General features: G+C 52.7%; 1 protein-coding gene across 3 annotated transcripts in view; it reads right to left on the bottom strand.

The window, feature by feature from the left end:
• Positions 1–17742, bottom strand: part of LOC102007256 (chromosome unknown open reading frame, human C3orf20) — a 48487-nt gene that overhangs the window by 25026 nt on the left and 5719 nt on the right. For 2 of the 3 annotated variants that reach the window (XM_005387071.1, XM_005387068.2), the window contains exons 2-7: positions 14380–14475; positions 13575–14218; positions 12577–12714; positions 8921–9040; positions 7958–8096; positions 6843–7118 (exon numbers count right to left, since the gene is read on the bottom strand). In XM_005387071.1, coding sequence (XP_005387128.1) covers positions 6843–7118; positions 7958–8096; positions 8921–9040; positions 12577–12714; positions 13575–14034 — 1133 coding nt within the window. In that variant the 5' untranslated portion in view covers positions 14035–14218; positions 14380–14475. The remainder of the gene's footprint in view (positions 1–6842; positions 7119–7957; positions 8097–8920; positions 9041–12576; positions 12715–13574; positions 14219–14379; positions 14476–17742) is intronic. The other variant, XM_005387069.2, reaches the window with a different exon arrangement.

Here is a 17742-nt window from a genome sequence, read left to right as displayed (position 1 = left end):
AGCTGTGCATCACAGTGACCAGCCATTTCTAAGAAACAAAAGGGACAGGAACTGTGACTGGAACTATTACCTGGGCAAATAAGAAACAGAAGTGTACTGGTGAGGGGTGCATTTTCTGCTACATTTGCCCTCTTTTAGTTTCCTTGGCAAATCTTTGCTGGGCATGTTATATGTGATCTTCTGAGACAAGCCCCAACTAGAGGCAATAACACTGGGGCTGTCAGTGGTGCTAGGATGTGCCCTAGCCAAGGTCTTCAAGACTGAAAATTCCCACCGGGGTGTGTGGGTTTTTCCTCTTATATCATTTGTAAAGGCCTTACTGGTTATTTTTTATTCTCTCAGGGCAATCATCCACAGAGCTAAGGCAAAGCAAGGACTGGGGTAAGCAGCCACAGTTACTCAGGAGGTCCATGTAGCACCTGGAGAGTTAGGTCTCAGCCTAAATTGAGCTTGTCAGCGTGCTTGATCAGAAGGACAGTGGTTGTTAGAGCACAGAGGGAAAGTAGGGAGGCAGGCCTTAGTAACTGGATCCAAATATTTGCACAGGTTGGTCACTGGGTGCTCCCAGGGGCTGACAGTCTGAATAAGCATCATCGTTTTTGTGAACTCAAGGATCCAGATTCTATAGAAGCCAAAAGCTCTGAGAAATTTGTGGAGTTTCTTTCTTGTAACCAGTTTCTTCCAGATATCGCAGCAGAGTTTTTGTGTCTTTCTAGCAGGCAGCTTGGGTGTCATTAATCAGAAGTGCAGTGATATTTCCTAGTGGGAAACTAGTGAGGTCAGCAGTGAGGGCTTCTAAAGGAGATAAAAAAGTTGTTGAACCTCTAGGAGGTTGAGTCCAGGTCAGGTGACTTTTGTGTCCAGAACTAGGGTCTTTCCATTTAAAGGATAAGGGGGGCTGGCTGACAGGAGCCAACTGAAGGCAGGAGGGGATCTTGGTGAGGCAGCATGCTTGATGGCCAGGCCCAGAGGTGAGTCTTGGCTCATACCTCTGGGAGGAGAGTTTTCAGAATTTCAGCGTTGTGGTTATCTGTCTCAGGCTGATGCAGGTGTCACCTTCTCTCAGGGAACAGTTAAAGTTGAAAGTTCAGGGTTAAATGAGAGGGAGGCTGACTGGATTGTTTGCAAAGGAGATGGTTGCTTCTAATTTGAAGAGGAGGTCTCCTCTCAGAAGCAGTATGGGGACTGGCTTATATAAGAATTCACGTTTGGTGAGATGCCCTCCCAACCTGAAAGTTTGTGCCTGGAAGAAGGAGTGAGAGGCAAGAGTCCCAGTTGCCCAGGGATGGTAAATTTTTGACAGAAGGAACTTTTGAAGGCAGAGTTCTGTTCATTGTCTACCAAGAAAGTCACAGGTTTGCCTCCAACTTTTGCAATGACTGCAGGCTCTTGGGGTTCGATAGAGATCAGTCTTTCTTGTCTATTCAAGCCTGACAGGATGAGGAGAGGTTCAGGTTGAGGTGAGTCTGGATAGTAAAGTTTTTTTGTGTCTCACAGATGGAGGGGGCATTTATTTTTTGTGTCCTTAGCCCTTATAATTCATAGCCCAATGGTATGGTAATCTATCAGAGTGGATTTTCTTATAGACATCAGGTGCTTTTCTTTGATCAGGTTTCTGGGTAACAGTTGTTGATGGGCTTTTTGCTCCCCTTTTTGTTGTCTTTGAGAGGCACTTGACTGGGTTGTTTCTAAGCTGGGGAACCTTTGGAAAGGCCATGCAACTCATTTGTCAGGGCAGGCAGTCCTGTTTTTCCTCAGTGAAAATGTGAAACTTAGAGGGAATTGCTGATCATCATCTTAGGTGGGTATTAGATGATGCCATCTGACCAGGATAGAAGCAGAAGGCTCTGGAGGGAAGGCCTCTGTGGCTGAGTGCAGGCAATGGCTAGCTGCAGCCAGTTGGGAGTGGAGAATGAAGCTATAGATGTTGGCAGTAACTACAGCAGCCAATGAGGGTAGAAAGGGAGAATTCTCAGGAAGAATTGGCTTCTTTTTTTCTTTTTTCTTTTTTTTTGAGATGCAGGGAGTGGTTTGGTTTCATTTGTAACTGTAAAAGCCCTTTTTCCTTCAGTTAGGGATTGTGGGTTTTGACTAATTAATTCCCATCTCTGACTTCTTCTGCATGTGTTGTGTACCCTTGAATGATGGCACAACAGACAAAGGGTGGGTGCCCTTTAGAGAGAGATCATTCAGATGCCCACCTGGCTGTGTCTCTTATGGGGACTTAAGTGCAATTTAGTGAAGGAGAGTGTGAGGCCTCTCTTATGCCATATGTCAACTGCCACAGAACCGCAGGTGAGGGCCCAGTCAGCCACCACGACCAGTGCGCTCCAGTCTTGGTGCACAGGTGGAGCAGCCTGTTGCTTACCCTGTCCGTTCTGCTCACTCACACAATCATTCTGCAGGCACTCTGAGGTTAAACACTCCAGCCCCCTTTCCCTTGAGGGTCGTTCCGATTAATGAGAGTTGATCAGACTTCCCTTCTGCTCAAGCTGTGCAGGACTGACAGACAGACTAATTGGAGTGCCCCTGGGGGTCTTACTGGGATCAGGCAGGCAGGCAGGCAGACAGAAAAACAGACAGACTGCATCGTCCTCTTTTTGGAGTCCAATGTGAGCCACTCAAGCAGGGATCCAGGAACCCTTCTCCAGACCTCCAAGGGGACTTGAGAAATTTCGAGGGTGTACCTTCCCATCGGGATCTGAAGAGGTCTTTGCTCTGTCTGAGAGGGCCAAGACCAAAGAAGTCAGTATGGTCAGTCTTCCTGGCTGATGCATCAGATGCTACAGCAAACAGAAACACCGAAATGACACCCAGGATTTGGAAGCAGATTTATTAATGTTGACGGGCTCTGATCAGGATCATTCCCAGAATATCAGGCCCTTATCTCCGGTGGCTAAGGTTTATATGGGATAAGCAAGCAGGAAGTATAGAGGTAGAATGTCTTGTCAACTAGGGATTAGTTCTTACAATATGAATCATAATGACCAGCTATGTATCACAGTAACCAGCCACGTCTAAGAAACAAAAGTGACAGGAACTGTAACCAGAACTATTACCTGAGCAACTAAGAAACTGAAGTATACTGGCTGGGGGAGGGGGCATCTTCTGTTATAGCAAAGCTAGGAGGAGGGAAATAGGGAAGACTAGAACGGAGAAAGACAACAAGAACAGAAAAACAGAATGAAGCTGAAAGTTGGTTCTTAGGCTGCATCAATAAAACTCACAAGACTGAACAAGCAAAAGGGGACTCAGATTCCTAAGATCAAAAACAGTGGTGGGGCAGTGCTAGCAACTGCACAGGAATACAGAAGATTGTAAGGATAAAAACATGCATAATTCTATACCAAAAAGTTAGATGACTTAGAGGAAACAAATTCCTAGACACACAAGGACTACCAAATATGACTCAAAAGGAACAGAAAAATCGGAGTAGATTTACAGCAAGTAAAGAGAGAAAAACAAACAAACAAAAACCTGATAAAGATGAGCCCGGGACCAGCTGGCTTCACTGGTGAGCTGTACCAAGCATGTAAAAAAGAATTAACCCCGATCCTCCTCACCAACATCCAAACTTAGAGGAGAAGACCTGAACACTGAACACCAGTGTTATCCTGACACCAAGCCCAGCGCAGACATAACAGAACTTCAGACCAGTGTTCCTTGCAAACACACACACACACACACACACACACACACACACACATCTTCAACAGCATATTAAAGGACTATGCACGATGACCTAGCAGGGCTTACCCAGGGATGCAGGCAATTCATCCACAAAACCACTCAACACAATGCACCACAGCAACGGAGTAGAGAGGAACACATGATTATCTGAGTTGATCAACAACAAGCACTGTGACAAAGTCCAGCTCTCTTTTGTGGTAAAAAAGAAAAGCTCAATAAATTCAGCATAGGAAGAGACTGCTACAGGATAATAAAGGCCAAATATAAAATGCAACCAACATCATATTCAGTGGCTAAAGACTGAAAAAATTTCCTCTCAGATTAAGAACACGTAAGGAGGCCTGCTCCTGCCATGTTTTTCAACGTTGTACTAGAAATTCTGGCCACAGCCTGACTGGGCAACAAAAAAAATGAAAAGCCTCCAATTGGGGAAAAAAGTCAAAATATTTCTGTTTGCAGATGACCTAGTCTAATTCATAGAAAATCCTACAGAATGCACCCAAAAAGCCTATAGCTGATGAATTAGTGAATTCATAGGACCCAAGACCAACATATAAAAGTTGGTTGCCGTGTGGACTGGGTGCCTGCCTCTTGTGCAGGCCTCGCCTCCTTCAGTGATAGTTCATAGTTTTCGGTGTGCAAGTCTCGTACCCCCTTAGGCTTCATTCCTAAGTAATTCATTCTCCTTTACGCTATCATACCTGGCATCCTTTCCTCCCATCCGTCCCCGCCCCGTTGCTCACACAATGTTTCCCAGTGCAGGCTGGTTGTGTTCAAGGTCAAATAACATAATCCTGTTAATGGCCAAAGTGATCCGTGGGATCAGTGGGATTCCTAGCACGATCACTGGCCCTTTCTGCACAAATGGAAAACCTGACATTAAAATTCATATGGAACTGCGTGAGACACCAAATAACCAAAATAGTCTTGGGGAGGATCAGCACACTGGGGAGGCTCACACTTGCTGATATGAAAACTCACTACAAGCCTTCAGTAATAAAGACAGTGGGGGGTGGCCTGAGGACAGACCTGGGCTAGAGCGACAGATTACAATGGAGTATGGGATATGACTCCTCTGCAGTCTACTTATTTTGACCAAAAGGCCCACTCAATGGGGAAAAATTGGATCAACTGGCCATTCACATCCACAGCAGGAAACTGAACTATATCTCACATCACATGGAAAAACTAACTCAAAATACAGCTGAGGTCCTAAGGTAAAAGGTATAACTCTAAAGCATTAGAAGAAAATTTAGGAGTAAATCTTCATGACCTTGGATTTGGCAATGGTTTCTTAGATTTGAAGCCAAAAACATAAGCAACAGCAACAAAAATGCAGTTTGGATTTCATCAAAATCAAAAACTTTGGTAGCTGGGAGCATAGGTCAGTTGAAGAGTTTGTGCTTCTGCATGTGTGAGACCCAGGGTTTGATACTCAACACCAAAAATAAGTTAATTATTTGGAAAGAACTTTTGTAGACCAAAGAATGTTGTCAAGAGAGTGAAAAGACAATGCACAAAATGGAGAAACATTTTAGATTGCATATCTGCCAAGGGCATAGCATCCACAATACCTGAAGAACACTTATGATTAGTAAAAAAGGACAGACTCCACTAAACGTGAGCCCAGGTCTCGAACACACATTTCTGCAAAGATCAACAAAGAAAAGCCCACGAAAGGTCCTCGGCATCACTGATCAGCGGGTGGACACGAGGCAAAACGACCGCGGGATTCCTCACTGATGGCCGTGGGTGGCCCCAAGGTCTGAGGGTGGCGGGTGCACTCTAAGGAGAGTAGATCATTTCTGCACGCTTGCCCAGTCAACTCTGTAAACAGATGTGCACCACAGATGCCATCAGGTGGGGTTTTCCAAACTTATTTTGCATTCTCAGAGGGATGGCACAGCAGACCCCACAGTTGGCCATTTGAGCAGAGAGGCACAGAGTTTCCCCTAGATGGTTACTGGGCCCCACTGAGACAAGTGGTGTCACCAAGAGTGGAATTCTGAGGCCCAGCCTGTCTTGACCTCCGAAGAGGAAAAACATCAGTGCTTGAGATGATCATTGTTGGGGCAGCAATGGTCTAAGACTTGGGTGGTCCTGCCCTGGGGACCTTAGAAGTCAGGAAAAGGGAGAGCAAAGGGTCCAGCCCAGCTCCTCCTATGTGGGCAGACAAAGCCTGGTGAGGAGCTCAGAGAGGTGACCCCACTAAAGTCAGTGCAGAAGTGGGAAGGGGCATCCCCCTCACCCGCGCAGCACCCACCAGTGTGTCTGCTGTGGCCCTAGAGAGCGAGAATAATGAACAGATTCATTACAGAGAAACAGTGAGTCCTCTTTGACAGCGTGCTTAAATTCTGAGCTCCCTGTTCAGTGTGAGGGGGCCCAGGCTGCATGGAAGTGGCTGGGACAGACCTGCTTGGTCCCTGTTCTCCCAACGCAGGTGACCCCCAAACCCAGTGAGGCTGCACCTGCCTTTTCTCTGCTTCATGCTCTCACTGGAAGCATTGCCCCCAAATTCCTATGTAACACTCAAGAATCTGCACCACCCTGGGGGTTCTGGGTCCCCATTTCACAGAGAAGCCTAGAAATGATGGCTTGAGGGAGCCCCATAGTTGACATCACAGCCTAGCATGGACACTGGCCCCGTCAGAGCCCCTCGTCTGCCCGAGGTGCCCACTCCCCACTGTTGCCCTTACTCTGGAACCACAGGTGCCCTTAGGGAGCAGGCAGGCGCAGCCCGGAAAGGAGAGGGCAGTGGCCCCAGGGTGCCCCTCCAGGCAGAGCTGTCCTTTCTCAGAGAGAAGCTGTGTCTCCTTCTGCCCGTGTACACCTACAGGTTGGGCCCTACAGACCTTAGCACAGACCAACCGGGCAGGGGCCACAGGGACAGAGTCACAGAAGCTGCTGGCTCCCAGCCACAGGGGAAGGTCTCTAGACCCTGGTCCCCTTGGCTCCTGAAAGCAGGGTGGCGACCCCAACAGGCCCCCCCTGGGCTTGGGGTGGCATATTTCCCCTGACCTGAACTGAATTTCGGGCTTCATCTGCTGCCCCTGCACCCAGGCCACACAACCCCCAACGGAGGCCCCCGAAGGCCTTTCTGACGGGCAAGAAGCCAGGTGGCCCCAGGCATAAAGGTGGCTGAGAAAGGATATTACACGAAGGAGGAGCCGTCGTGGAAGGAGTAGTGCAGCTTGGAGGCCTTCTTGGGCACCTTCCAGTCCTGTGAGTGCCGGCTCTGCTGGACCGAGAGCTGGTGAGTGTTGGGTGCAGATGTCGGTGCCATGGTGTGGGTACTTGCATGGACACCCAAGCCCTGCGAGTCCCCTTTGGCAGCCGACGCCGGCTGAGAGGGGATCTTTGTTTTGTAGTTGCGCAGGATCATGGGGTAGAAGATGTTCCGCCCTTTCCACAGGGCCTTCTCTGCTTCTCTGCAGGGAAGGAAACAGCGTGCCCTCTTACGCCTGTCCTCGTCCCCCGTGCGCGTCCTTGCCGACCTCCCTTGTCCTCCCCAGCTGCACCAAGGAGGGACTGGGAAAGCCGCAGTGCCCAGCCCAGCCCTGGCCTGACAAGGACTACAGGCCTGGCACGAGGGGCTGGGGCTCTGGGACAAGAGTCCTTCTGGGATGTCCCCAAACCGAGGTGGAGGCTGCTCCTGTGTGCCTGCAGGACAGCTCAGAAGAGCTGGGCCATGCTGGGCACATGGACCTGCACCTGGCAGCCCCAGGCCCTTCCTGTCTGCAGGGGGGCACAGGGCAGCCTGGGCAGTAAGGGAGGCTGCTCCTGCGCCCCGGTGGCCACGAGACTTGGGCATGAGATGCAAATTGGTTTGTACAGTCTCTGTGGCCTGCGCCTCGGGGAAACGCTGAGTCCCCGGGGAGGCCTTGTGCACCCACAAATAGTCAATACTGCGAGTCACCCCGGGCAGTGCTCTTTATCTGTTCTGAGCAGTACACTTTTTCTTTTGGTGGGAGGACAGCTGGCAGATCATGCTAAGGAACAAACGCTAGGCCGGCCATGACTCGCAGGTGTCACACCAAGGTGCCCAAGCCAGGCGGCTGCCACAGGGCCGAGAGCAGCCGGGCCAGGGTGCAGCTCCTTACTGCCCAGGCTGCCCTGTGCCCCCTCTGCAGACAGGAAGGGCCTGGGGCTGCCAGGTGCGGGTCCATGTGCCCGGCATGGCCCAGCTCGTCTGAGCTGTCCTGCAGGCACACAGGCTCCCCAGGAGTGCCTGCTGCACCTTGCACACTCCCCACCCACCCGTGCTCACATGTGGCGACACATTTCCTGCAGCTTCTCACGGGCCTCAGGGCAGGGATCGCTGAACTCCGTGGTGGTGTCGGGGGAGGTACCCACTGCGCGCTGGGAGGGCGACGCGCTGAACATGTCTTCCAGCATCTTCGATTTACCTGCAGTTGGAGGCGAGAGGTTACAGGAGTTTCCGGAAAATGGGTTCCCCATCTAGGTCACCTAGGGGCAGGAAAGGGCCCGGCAGATCCCTGGGGAGGTCATCTGTGCCCTGGGGGTGGCGTCCTTGGGTGGCCGCTCTTTCCAGTGGTGGTGAAGGGGACGTCAGGGCTGACAGGCAGAGTAAGGAGACCACAGGGAGTGGCAGGGACAACAAGAGTGGGCTCAGATCTGGGGACGTCTGGGACCAACCACCTTTTCCAGAAGGGGATATGCCAAAGGGGGCAGTCACACAACCACGGATGGCAGAGTAATCCCACACTCCCGGCTCCCATATCTGTGTCGTGGGCACCAGCAGGGCTCACCGGGTCACCACTGCCCCATGAGGCCGAGGCTGCTGTCTGTCCACACTCACCCACCACCCATCCCTCCCTCTCTCCCTCCCTCCTTCCCTCTCTCCCTCCCTCCCTCCAGGAGGCCAGGGAGTCCCCGCATCTTCACCCTGCTCTGCAAGCAGCTGGATATAGTGTGAGGCCCAAACGGCTCCGGACAAACTCCAGCACCCTGCTGTTTGGCTCTGGAGCCCTGAGCCTAGTGCCTTGTGCATAGGGCGGGCAATGGTCAGAGGGGCTCGGAAACGGGACACCTTCAGGGGACCAGTATGTAGGGGGACAGGGCTCTGTTGGCCTTGGCTGGTGTCCTCCTAGGGCAGCTGCACAGCCTTGCTACCAGAGCCCAGATGTGGGCACCATGAGGATCTCTGTCCCTCCCAGCCCCCGCTCCACTTCCTGCTGAGGGTCGGAAGGGCCGCTGGGGACCCAGTCACCTGTTTTCTTCTTGGTTTCCTTCCCCGTGGACAGGGAGAAGCTCAGGCAGGCCGTGGAAGACTGGTAGATCAGCTGGTAGGGTGAGTTCACGCCCATGGCTGAGATGTCTATGGGGGACTCTGGGGAGGGTAAGAGCAATGCTTCTGCTCATCTTAAAGTTCCAGTGGTTTCAAATCAAAACAGCACGGATTTCCTGTTCCCATGGTATGGCTGGCCAGGCATTCTAAAGTGTCCTGTTGTTACAAAGCAACCAGGCCCCGGAACAGGACAGTTTCTAAGTGTGGGCTGCCAGGGTGCTGGGGGACATCTCTAGGGTCCCCCCTCTGCAGCGATGTTGCTACCCCTCGATCTCTCAAGAGTGACCTGGCATTGAAGCTGGGAGCAAAAGCAGACACATGGCAACATTACTGTCCAAACAATCTGAGGGCTGCACTTGCTGGGAGTGCAAACCTTGGGCCAGTAAGGAGGAAATTAAGGACCATCCGTTCTCCTTATCAGCCACAGAGGCAGACCTCCTCCAACAACACACCAGTCTCTTGAAGGGCTGCACCATCCATGTAATGCCTAATCACTGAAGATGCAGGTTTGGAGCCGAGCACAGTGGCGCACTCCTGTGTAATTCCAGCTACTTAGGAGGCTGAGGCAGGGGGGTAGAAAATTCCAGCTGATCCTAGCCTGGGATAAGTGGGGTTGGCAATGTAGTTCAGTGGCAGAGAGCCCTTAGCCTTGATCCTCAGTTCCGGAAACAAAACAAAACAGAATTCAGACTTCCCAACCTCATTGCTAGCGGAAAACCCCAACACTTACATGAGCCCCACCGAATCAGCCCCTATTCCTCCTCCAGTGTGGTCTCCTCCCTGGTGGGGCGAAATGTTCATTCACTGCCACTCACATTCACAGAGAAAAATGTCAAGTGACTTCCAGACTGGGTTTCAAACCTCTCCCAAAGCCGCCTCCTCCTGCGGTGCTACTGGGAGGTCTGAGTCCTGCCCCCTGCTAGCTGTCTGCTCCCCAGGCCCCTTCCTTGGCGCTCTGCCCAGAAACAAGAGCCAAGGGATCCACACCCAAATGAGTTTCTCTTCTCTTAAAGCTGATTTACCTCAGTATTTGTCACAGTGACAGAGAGCTGACCACCATAGCCAGCACCTCCACCCTGGATGATAAAATACAAGGAGGATCGTCTTTGCCGGGACTCGGGTAGAGAAGTCAAAAGGCCTCGTATTGCCATTTAATTCAGCTAAAGTGAAAAGGCTAACAAGGGTCAGAGCTGGTGACATTGGAACAGAACCCACCTGCTCTGATGATGCAGGGAATCCATGAAGAAAGCATCGTTTAGTAAGAAAAGCTACACACAGATTGCGGACTTCTGCCCCCGTGATCCCGCCTGGGAAATGATCCCATAACCAGGGCTCGAGCTCGGAGGCCACGCCGAGCCAGCCCAGCTGCAAGGAGCATCAGGCAGGGGAGGGCATCGGTGAGAGGAGCACCTCAAGGTGCAAAGCCTGCTGGAGGCGGCTGCAGTCTGTCACATACAGCCAACCGAGGGACCAGGAGACTGCAAAACGTAAAGTTCCAGATACACACGCAAGAAATTGCAAAAGTAAACCATGGTCTTGTGTTACATACGGCAAGGTGGTTTGTTTTCTGGACATTTTGTTTTAGCCTCTCTATCTATCTATCTATCTATCTATCTATCTATCTATCTATCTACCTTTCTTTCTATGTCTCTTTTTGGTAGTGAGGATTGAACCTAGCATCATTGCAATGAGCAATATCTCAGCTCCTTCTTTTCTTTTTGTATTTTTTTCTTGAGACAAGGTCTTGCTAAGTCCCTAATCCCATCATTCAGTTTCTTTTTACTGGATGTGTTTACTATTGGGCACTTAGCCTCCGACCATGGAGGACAGCCTGGGAAATGTACTGATGGTGGGCAGAGAGAGAGGCTACGGGGGCTGATTTTGTAGGCGAGGACAAATGGCTATGAGATATAATGCTGAGTGCTGCCCTATAAAACCTCCTACCAGTGGGTACTCATAAGCATTCAAAACAAACAGCTTGTGTACCTGTACCTACCCGGCTTAAGATATAAAACAGTACCAGGAAAAACTGATTTTAAAGAATGGGGAGCTGGGCAGGGTGACATGTGTGTAAATCCAAGCACTTGGGAGGCTGAGGCAGGAGGATCTCAGCAAGTTTAAGGGCACCTAGGGCTGCATAGTGAGTTCAAGGACAGTCTGAACTACACAGCCAGACCCTGTCTCAGAAAAACAAAATAAATAAATAAAAATTTTTAAAATGGGCCGAGGACCTGAACGGATATTTGTCCAAAGAAGACATACAAGTGGTCAACAGGTGTATGAGGGAAATGTTCAGCACCATGGGTCATCAGAAAGTGGGGATCGGGTGGGATATCACACAGTGGGACACCACCTCGCATCTGGAGAGCGGCTCTCGCAGAAACAGGACAAAGGCTGGCTGGTCAGAGAGTGCGGAAAAGGAGCCCTGCTGTGCTGTCTGGGGGATGTGTAGGAGCTGTGTGGAGGGTCCCTCAAGAGTCTGAGACAGAACTCCATTCGGTGCAGCAACCCACTGCAGGGCACAGAGCCAAAGGAGAGGAACTCAGTGTGAAGAAGAGAGGTACACCCCAAGCCCTCTGCAGCCCTGTTCACAAGATTTTGAACCGACCTCGGTGTCCGTCGGCAGATGGATAAAGAAAATGTGGTCTGCAGCTGCAGTGGAATACTATTTAGTCCTTAAAAAGAAGGAAAGCCTATCATTTATGAAGACATGGAAGGGCCTGGGAAGCACCGTGCTAAATGAAGTAAACCAGGCACCCAAGAGGAACACTGCGTGATCTCACGCGTGCAGAATCCAAAACAAACCCGTGGGTGAGGAGAGCTCACGGTGGTCGCTGGGGCCACAGTGGGGACAAGGGGACACGCTGGGCCCTGTGCAGACTGCCAGTCACAAGATGACGAAGGCCGGGGCCCTGGCGCAGGGAGAGCGCTGCTGTTACAGCTGCATACTCCATATTTGCCAAGAGTGAGACTCGTTCCTGGCGCTCACGCACAGGGGCCCTTGTGGACACCGGAAGGTGGTGTGACAGGCACTGCGGCTGCAGCCTCCTGGCCCGGAGCCCTCTTCCTCTGCCCGCTTCACACTTTCACACTTGCGTTTCTCACATCACCCCCTGCATATCTAAACTCTGTTAAGGGCCTGTGCCCTGCTCACTCGCGTGTACGGTGTGCAAGCTGTGCGGCCCGGCCCTTCTCCCCGCTCCAGTGTCCTGCTGCCTTAGTGGGCCCTCGCTCACCCTCTCCTGCTGTGTGGCCCGGGGACAGATACCGCTCCCCGCAGGCAAGGCCAGCTGATCAGAGAGCTGGGATCAGCACACTCCTGCAGCACTTGGACAGCGCTGTGGTATTTTTGGGGGACAGTGGATGGGGGGTTTTCACAACTGGCTTTTCGCTGTGGGGCTGAGAGCACAGCTCAGAAGGAACGCCTGGGAGAGGGGCTGGAGGCTCTGCACGGGGCCCGGCCTAGGCGGCCACATACCAGGGGTGTCAGGGAATCCCCGCTGCTCCCCACTCACCACTCCGCCCTCCAGACAGCATGCTCCATCCCCAAGGCCTCCCGTGGGGGCCTCTGCACCCACCTTTCCCTGTCTCCCCTATGAAGTAGCCGCTCCTCCCTGCAGTGCCCATCAGGCAGTCAAAGGCCACCTCCTTGGCACTGAGGTGCAGCAGCTGGCTGGCCTCCACAAAGCGCCGGGTGATGTCCATGGGGTTGGCACCTGCGAAGGAGTGGTCAGAGGAAATGCACTTCCTCCCTGTGTGCCGGGCACATCCAGGCCTTTGCCACCGGCTCGGGAAGAGAAAGAAGCTCAGCTCCTGACTTGAGCGTGGGGCCTTGCAGGGGGTCTGCAGCTGAGAGCTGGGTGCCAGGGCTCTGCTGCTCCCACTGCCTCCCTTCCTTCCCACAGGCCTGGCGCTGGGCATGATTGCTGATGCCACATGAGGTGCCAGCCTCACCCCAGGATGCCCTCAGCTGGAGGCCCCCTGTTCCAGACTCCCCCTGGCTCTGGCGGCCTGGGCACTGTCTGACTACTGCCACCAACCCTCTGCATTGCAGACCCCACGTGGAGCCCATCTGGGGTGCAACCATCTGTGCTCTACAGACCCCACATGTCCACCCTGGTCCCTTGGGCCTGTCTCTGTCCCTGCCATGGGCCTGGGGCAACAGCAAGGACAGCGGGGGCAGGACAGGGAGGAGTGGCAGGGGCAGAGGAAGTTCCCTTCCTGAGCCCACCCGTGACCCTTGGCAGCAGGTACTGGTTACACCCGGGGTCAGTACCCCTTATCCAAATGCGCCTTGAGTTTGGGACTTTAGAGTTGGAAATCTGCAGATGCACAGGGAAATAACATGGCCTCTGAGTCTGTGTGTGAGATTGGCTGGCGTTTCCCACACACCTGCACCCAATTCTCACGGTTCTCAGCGCAACTGGGTTGTGACCAAAGCCCATCAACACCTGCTGTAGTGTCATGTTGGCACCAGCAAGGACCGGTTTGGGGGCGCTGCAGAGTTCCGAGTCCCAGTAGGGGATGCTTGCCCTGTACTCATCTGACCGGAAGTGGAGGGTAGCGAGCACCTTACCTGATGCGGCCTCCACCATGGCCCTCATCTTCAGGGCAAGCAGCTCCGTCAGCAGGTGCACCGACTGCCGCTGGAACCTGTGCAGCATCTCCTGCCCGGCAGGCGCCTGGCGGGTGGGTGTTACGGAGTTCCGGGCTGTCCTGGTGATGGTGGTCCCTGTAGGCACTGGTGTTGTGGGCTGGGGCAGCTTTCTTTGGGTCAGCGCCGGGGTGGACTCCACCTGTACCACCAGTGGCGCTCCGAAGCTGACCTCTAGGCCCGGGATGCTGGACCCGGTGGGGACCATGGGGTCAGCAATGAGTTCTGCCCATGTAAACTCGAAGATGTTTCTGATGCCCTTGGGCACAGTGATGCCTGACTGGCGGCAGAGGGTGAGGAGCTTGGAGATGTGGGCCAGCAGCTTGGGGGCCGTGGCCAGGTACTGGTTGTAGAGCTCCCGGTTACTCTTGATGTCGCCCATGCTGCCCGAGTGCGTGTGTTGCTAGGTGACACTGTCCATCTCGGAGGACAGGAACCAAAGCTGTGAGACTCAGTGTGCCCTGGGAGATCACGGAGAGCTGGAGTTCTTATCTATGGAGAGGCCGTGGAGGAGGACGGAGTGGCTGTGCCGGAGTGGCCCTCTCGGGTTGTGGAATCAGGGCTTCCTGTCAGGGAGGCAAACAAGTCATTATGACTGTCCCTAGCAGAGCGAGGGATGCTTCCTCCCTGGTGTTCCCAGAGACCAATGCTTGGGAGCCATGCCAGGAAGGGCCTGGAGCTGGGGAGAGACCCAGGGGAGCTCCGGGAACAGCCACCCACTGAGCACCTGCAGCAGAAGGCCAGGGAGGGAGGCGACTCCACCGGTCCTTCCCTACTTAGAGCACGGAGGGAGGCAGAGCTGGCTGTGGTCCGCGGGCGAAGCCTGCAGAGACAAGAGGTGAGTCATGGGCTCTGTGCAGACAGGTGACAGGGGTGTGGGATGGGAACAAGCCCCCAACATCCACAGACAGAGCGCACGGGGTGGGGACCAGCGCGGCTCAGCTCGTGACTGGGGGAAGTAGCCACTTTCACCAAATCTCAGACATTGCTGATGGAAACAGACGCCATCTCACTAGGACAACGACGAGTGTGTGGTGGATCCTTCCACGGTACACAAATCACAATTTCAGGGAAGTTAAAGTAGGAAACCTGCGTGCCTTAAAGTGAAGGACCATGACAAACATTTTCCCCACTTCAACAGAATTGCTTGCGGGCTCTGAGCTCATTGAGTGGGTGTTTGGAGCAGTAGGTTTGTAGACGGGCTTATAAAATATGTTGGTAAAAATGTAAGGGTGCCTCTTAACCCTATGCTAGGAAAACGCCAGTTTATTCCTGTTGACTCCCAGGGGTGCTGTGTGCATGAGGAGATTCGAGAATGCAGGGTGCCCAGCAGGGCGGGGCTGAGGGCGGAGGGACCGAGAACACTCCCCTCTCTGAGGGCTTTGGCCCGTCTCGCCACAGTGTCCTTGGCCCACAGCCCCACCGGCGAGTTCGCCGTGACAGTGGCTGTCAGCCTGGGGGGCGGGCTCCGGGGCGCCTTCAGGCCACCTCCACCGTCTCATCGCTGCCTTCCTCTTGGTGACCACCTCACCACCCTCTGCCTGCTTGTCCCCATCGCTCTCCTTCTCCAGCCACCGGTCCCCATCCCAGGCAGCTCACCTGGCACATGTGGGCAGGGTCACAGCCACAGCCTGTACCTCCCTTGGTGACAGGACTGTCGGCTGTCGTATCCCTGCTCACCCCTCAGAGCAGCCTCTAGGAACCCTCTGATCTGCTGCTGTTCGGCAGATAAAGTGGCTTCCAAGTCTTCTGCTGACCCTAGTGGCTCCAGTCCACTCAGAACAGGGACGTCCGGACAGCTGGCCCGAAGGAGCTGACGCTGGCATGCGAGGCAGAGCTTCCACCCTCCCTCCCTCCCTCCCTCTCTCCCTTCCTTCCTTCCTTCCTTCAAGTCAGGACTCAAAGAGAAGATGACAGCTGATACAGCCCTTGAAAACCCTTGCTGGGAAGTTCTCCTCCCCTCCCCACAGAGCCCTTTCCTTGTGAGGTTCACTGCGGAAACACAACTCACCAGCACATAAAGCTCGTTCTGAACACAGCTTTGCTGAGCTGGAATCCACACACCACTCGAGCCACCCTTTAGAATGTGGACAATGGATTTTAAAAATCCACACAGATGTGCGACCAATGTCACTATCTAATATGGGGGTGTTTCATCACCCCACAAGGAAAACCACTGGCAACTGTGCCCCACTTCCTCCCACCCCCCAGGCAACCGTTAACGCAGATTCTGTCGCAGTGGGTTTTCCTGCTCTAGGCACTGGAATAAACAGAACACACCACTCATGGCCTTCTGTGCCCGGCTCTTTCCTTGGGCATGTGTTTGAGACCCCCACGGCACGGTACGTGTCCGCCCTGCCCCCATTCCACCGTGGGGACCGTCACTTGGGGACCGGTCACCAGGCAGTGTAGACGGCTGCTATTCCCACACGTCGGCTCGTGTGCACACGGCAGCTGTGGACAAAGCTTTCTGCGTGCTGCCCGCAGGTCCTTGGTGGCCCTGAGCCACACACCTATCCCCGTGCCTGTCAGCATGGCAAAGGAGGCTCCTATTCTCTCGACCAAGGATGTCTGCCTCAGGGTCATGGGATAACCCTGGGTTCTGCTGCTTGGAGGCCTGAGGCTATCTTCTGAAGCAGCCACACTGCTTCACAGGTGGTGCTAAGTCCCGACCTCCAGGTCCTGTAAACTCTAGTCACCAGGTCTCTGTGTGTGCTTGTTTTCCATGGGAGCTTGAACTCAGAGCCTTCATACTAAGCTACATCCTTAGACACACACACACACACACACACACACACACACTTTTTTTAAATTTTTCTTTTTTTGAGACAGCGTCTTGATAAGTTCCTAAGTTACCCAGACTGATTTTGAGCTTACAATCCTCTTGCTTCAGCCTCCAACAGGGCTGGGATTACAGGCATGTACCACCTCACTCAGATTGGATCGTTGTGGTGAATTGACAACTGGTGGTCAACTTGTAACACTCAGCTGAACTGAACCAGCATGGTTCTGGGTGTGGGAGGCCCGCCTGAGGATTGTTGCCAGCAGCATAAGAGGCAGAACTGGAGAAGAAGTGAGGCTGTTGGGAGCTGTTGGTCTTCCTGGAGGAGCTTGTCATGCTGGCTTTCCTGATGAACTTGGCTCTTCTCATCTTCAAAAGAGCTTGGGACCTTATTGTCACTGAGAATGGCTATGGTTCACTTTGGGGGAGCCCTGGTCCTCACTTGGAGCATCACTTCCTGGCTCCAGAAGGGAAGGTGGTGCGCTGTTCTCTCTCCTGGAGAAGATTATTGTGCTGGCTTTCCTGATAGAAGCTTGGCTGTTCTCATTGTCAGAGGAGCTTGGGACCTCACTGTTGCTAAAGATGGCTGAAGTACCTTTCAGTGGAGCTTTGGTTCTTACTTTGAGCATTGTTTCCTGGATCCAGTGCAGATCCCTCAGCCTGCTGGCATGGATCTTTCATCCCACTGGCACAGACTTTCTAGCTTCCACTTCTGACCTTCGGGCCATTGCAGCACAGATTCATGAAACAGGCCTGCATGAGACATTGTCGTGGGCTCTTGGCCTCCAGCTGGACTTGTGGGGGGCATTGTTATGGGATGTATGTCTTCATCTGAACTCATGCAGAACATCACTGTGGGATCCAGGCCCTCAGCTGGATTCTTTGGTCTTTAGTGTGTGGATAGATTTCCTGCACTCTCTTTGTATATGACTCTTTGGGTGATTATTAGAAATAATCGTATAATTAAGTGTCCTGTATTATATTATTCCCTTTGCAAAACCCAAACCACCACAGTTCCCATGTCTTTTGATTCTTGTGCCCTCCTAGTGGATGGGAACTAAGAGTCCATTTTGGTCTGGTTTGCATTGCCCTAAAGACTAATGTTGAGCATGTTTTTGTGTGCATACCAGCACTTTTCTATTTCCTTTGGAGAAATACCATTATTATCTAAAAGTCATTTAAAAATAAATTTTTTTTTTTTTTTTTTTGTCTTTTTTTTGAAATGGGGTCTCACTTCACGACCTTGCGCTTGCCAGGCAGGCACTTTGCCGCTGAGCTAAATCCCCAGCCCCAATAAATTTATTTTTA

Source organism: Chinchilla lanigera, unplaced genomic scaffold, assembly GCF_000276665.1.
Source record: "Chinchilla lanigera isolate Chin_1 unplaced genomic scaffold, ChiLan1.0 scaffold00028, whole genome shotgun sequence".
NCBI lineage: Eukaryota > Metazoa > Chordata > Mammalia > Rodentia > Chinchillidae > Chinchilla > Chinchilla lanigera.
The sequence above is the reverse complement of the archived record's forward strand: the minus strand, read 5'-3'. Positions and strand labels throughout refer to the sequence as shown.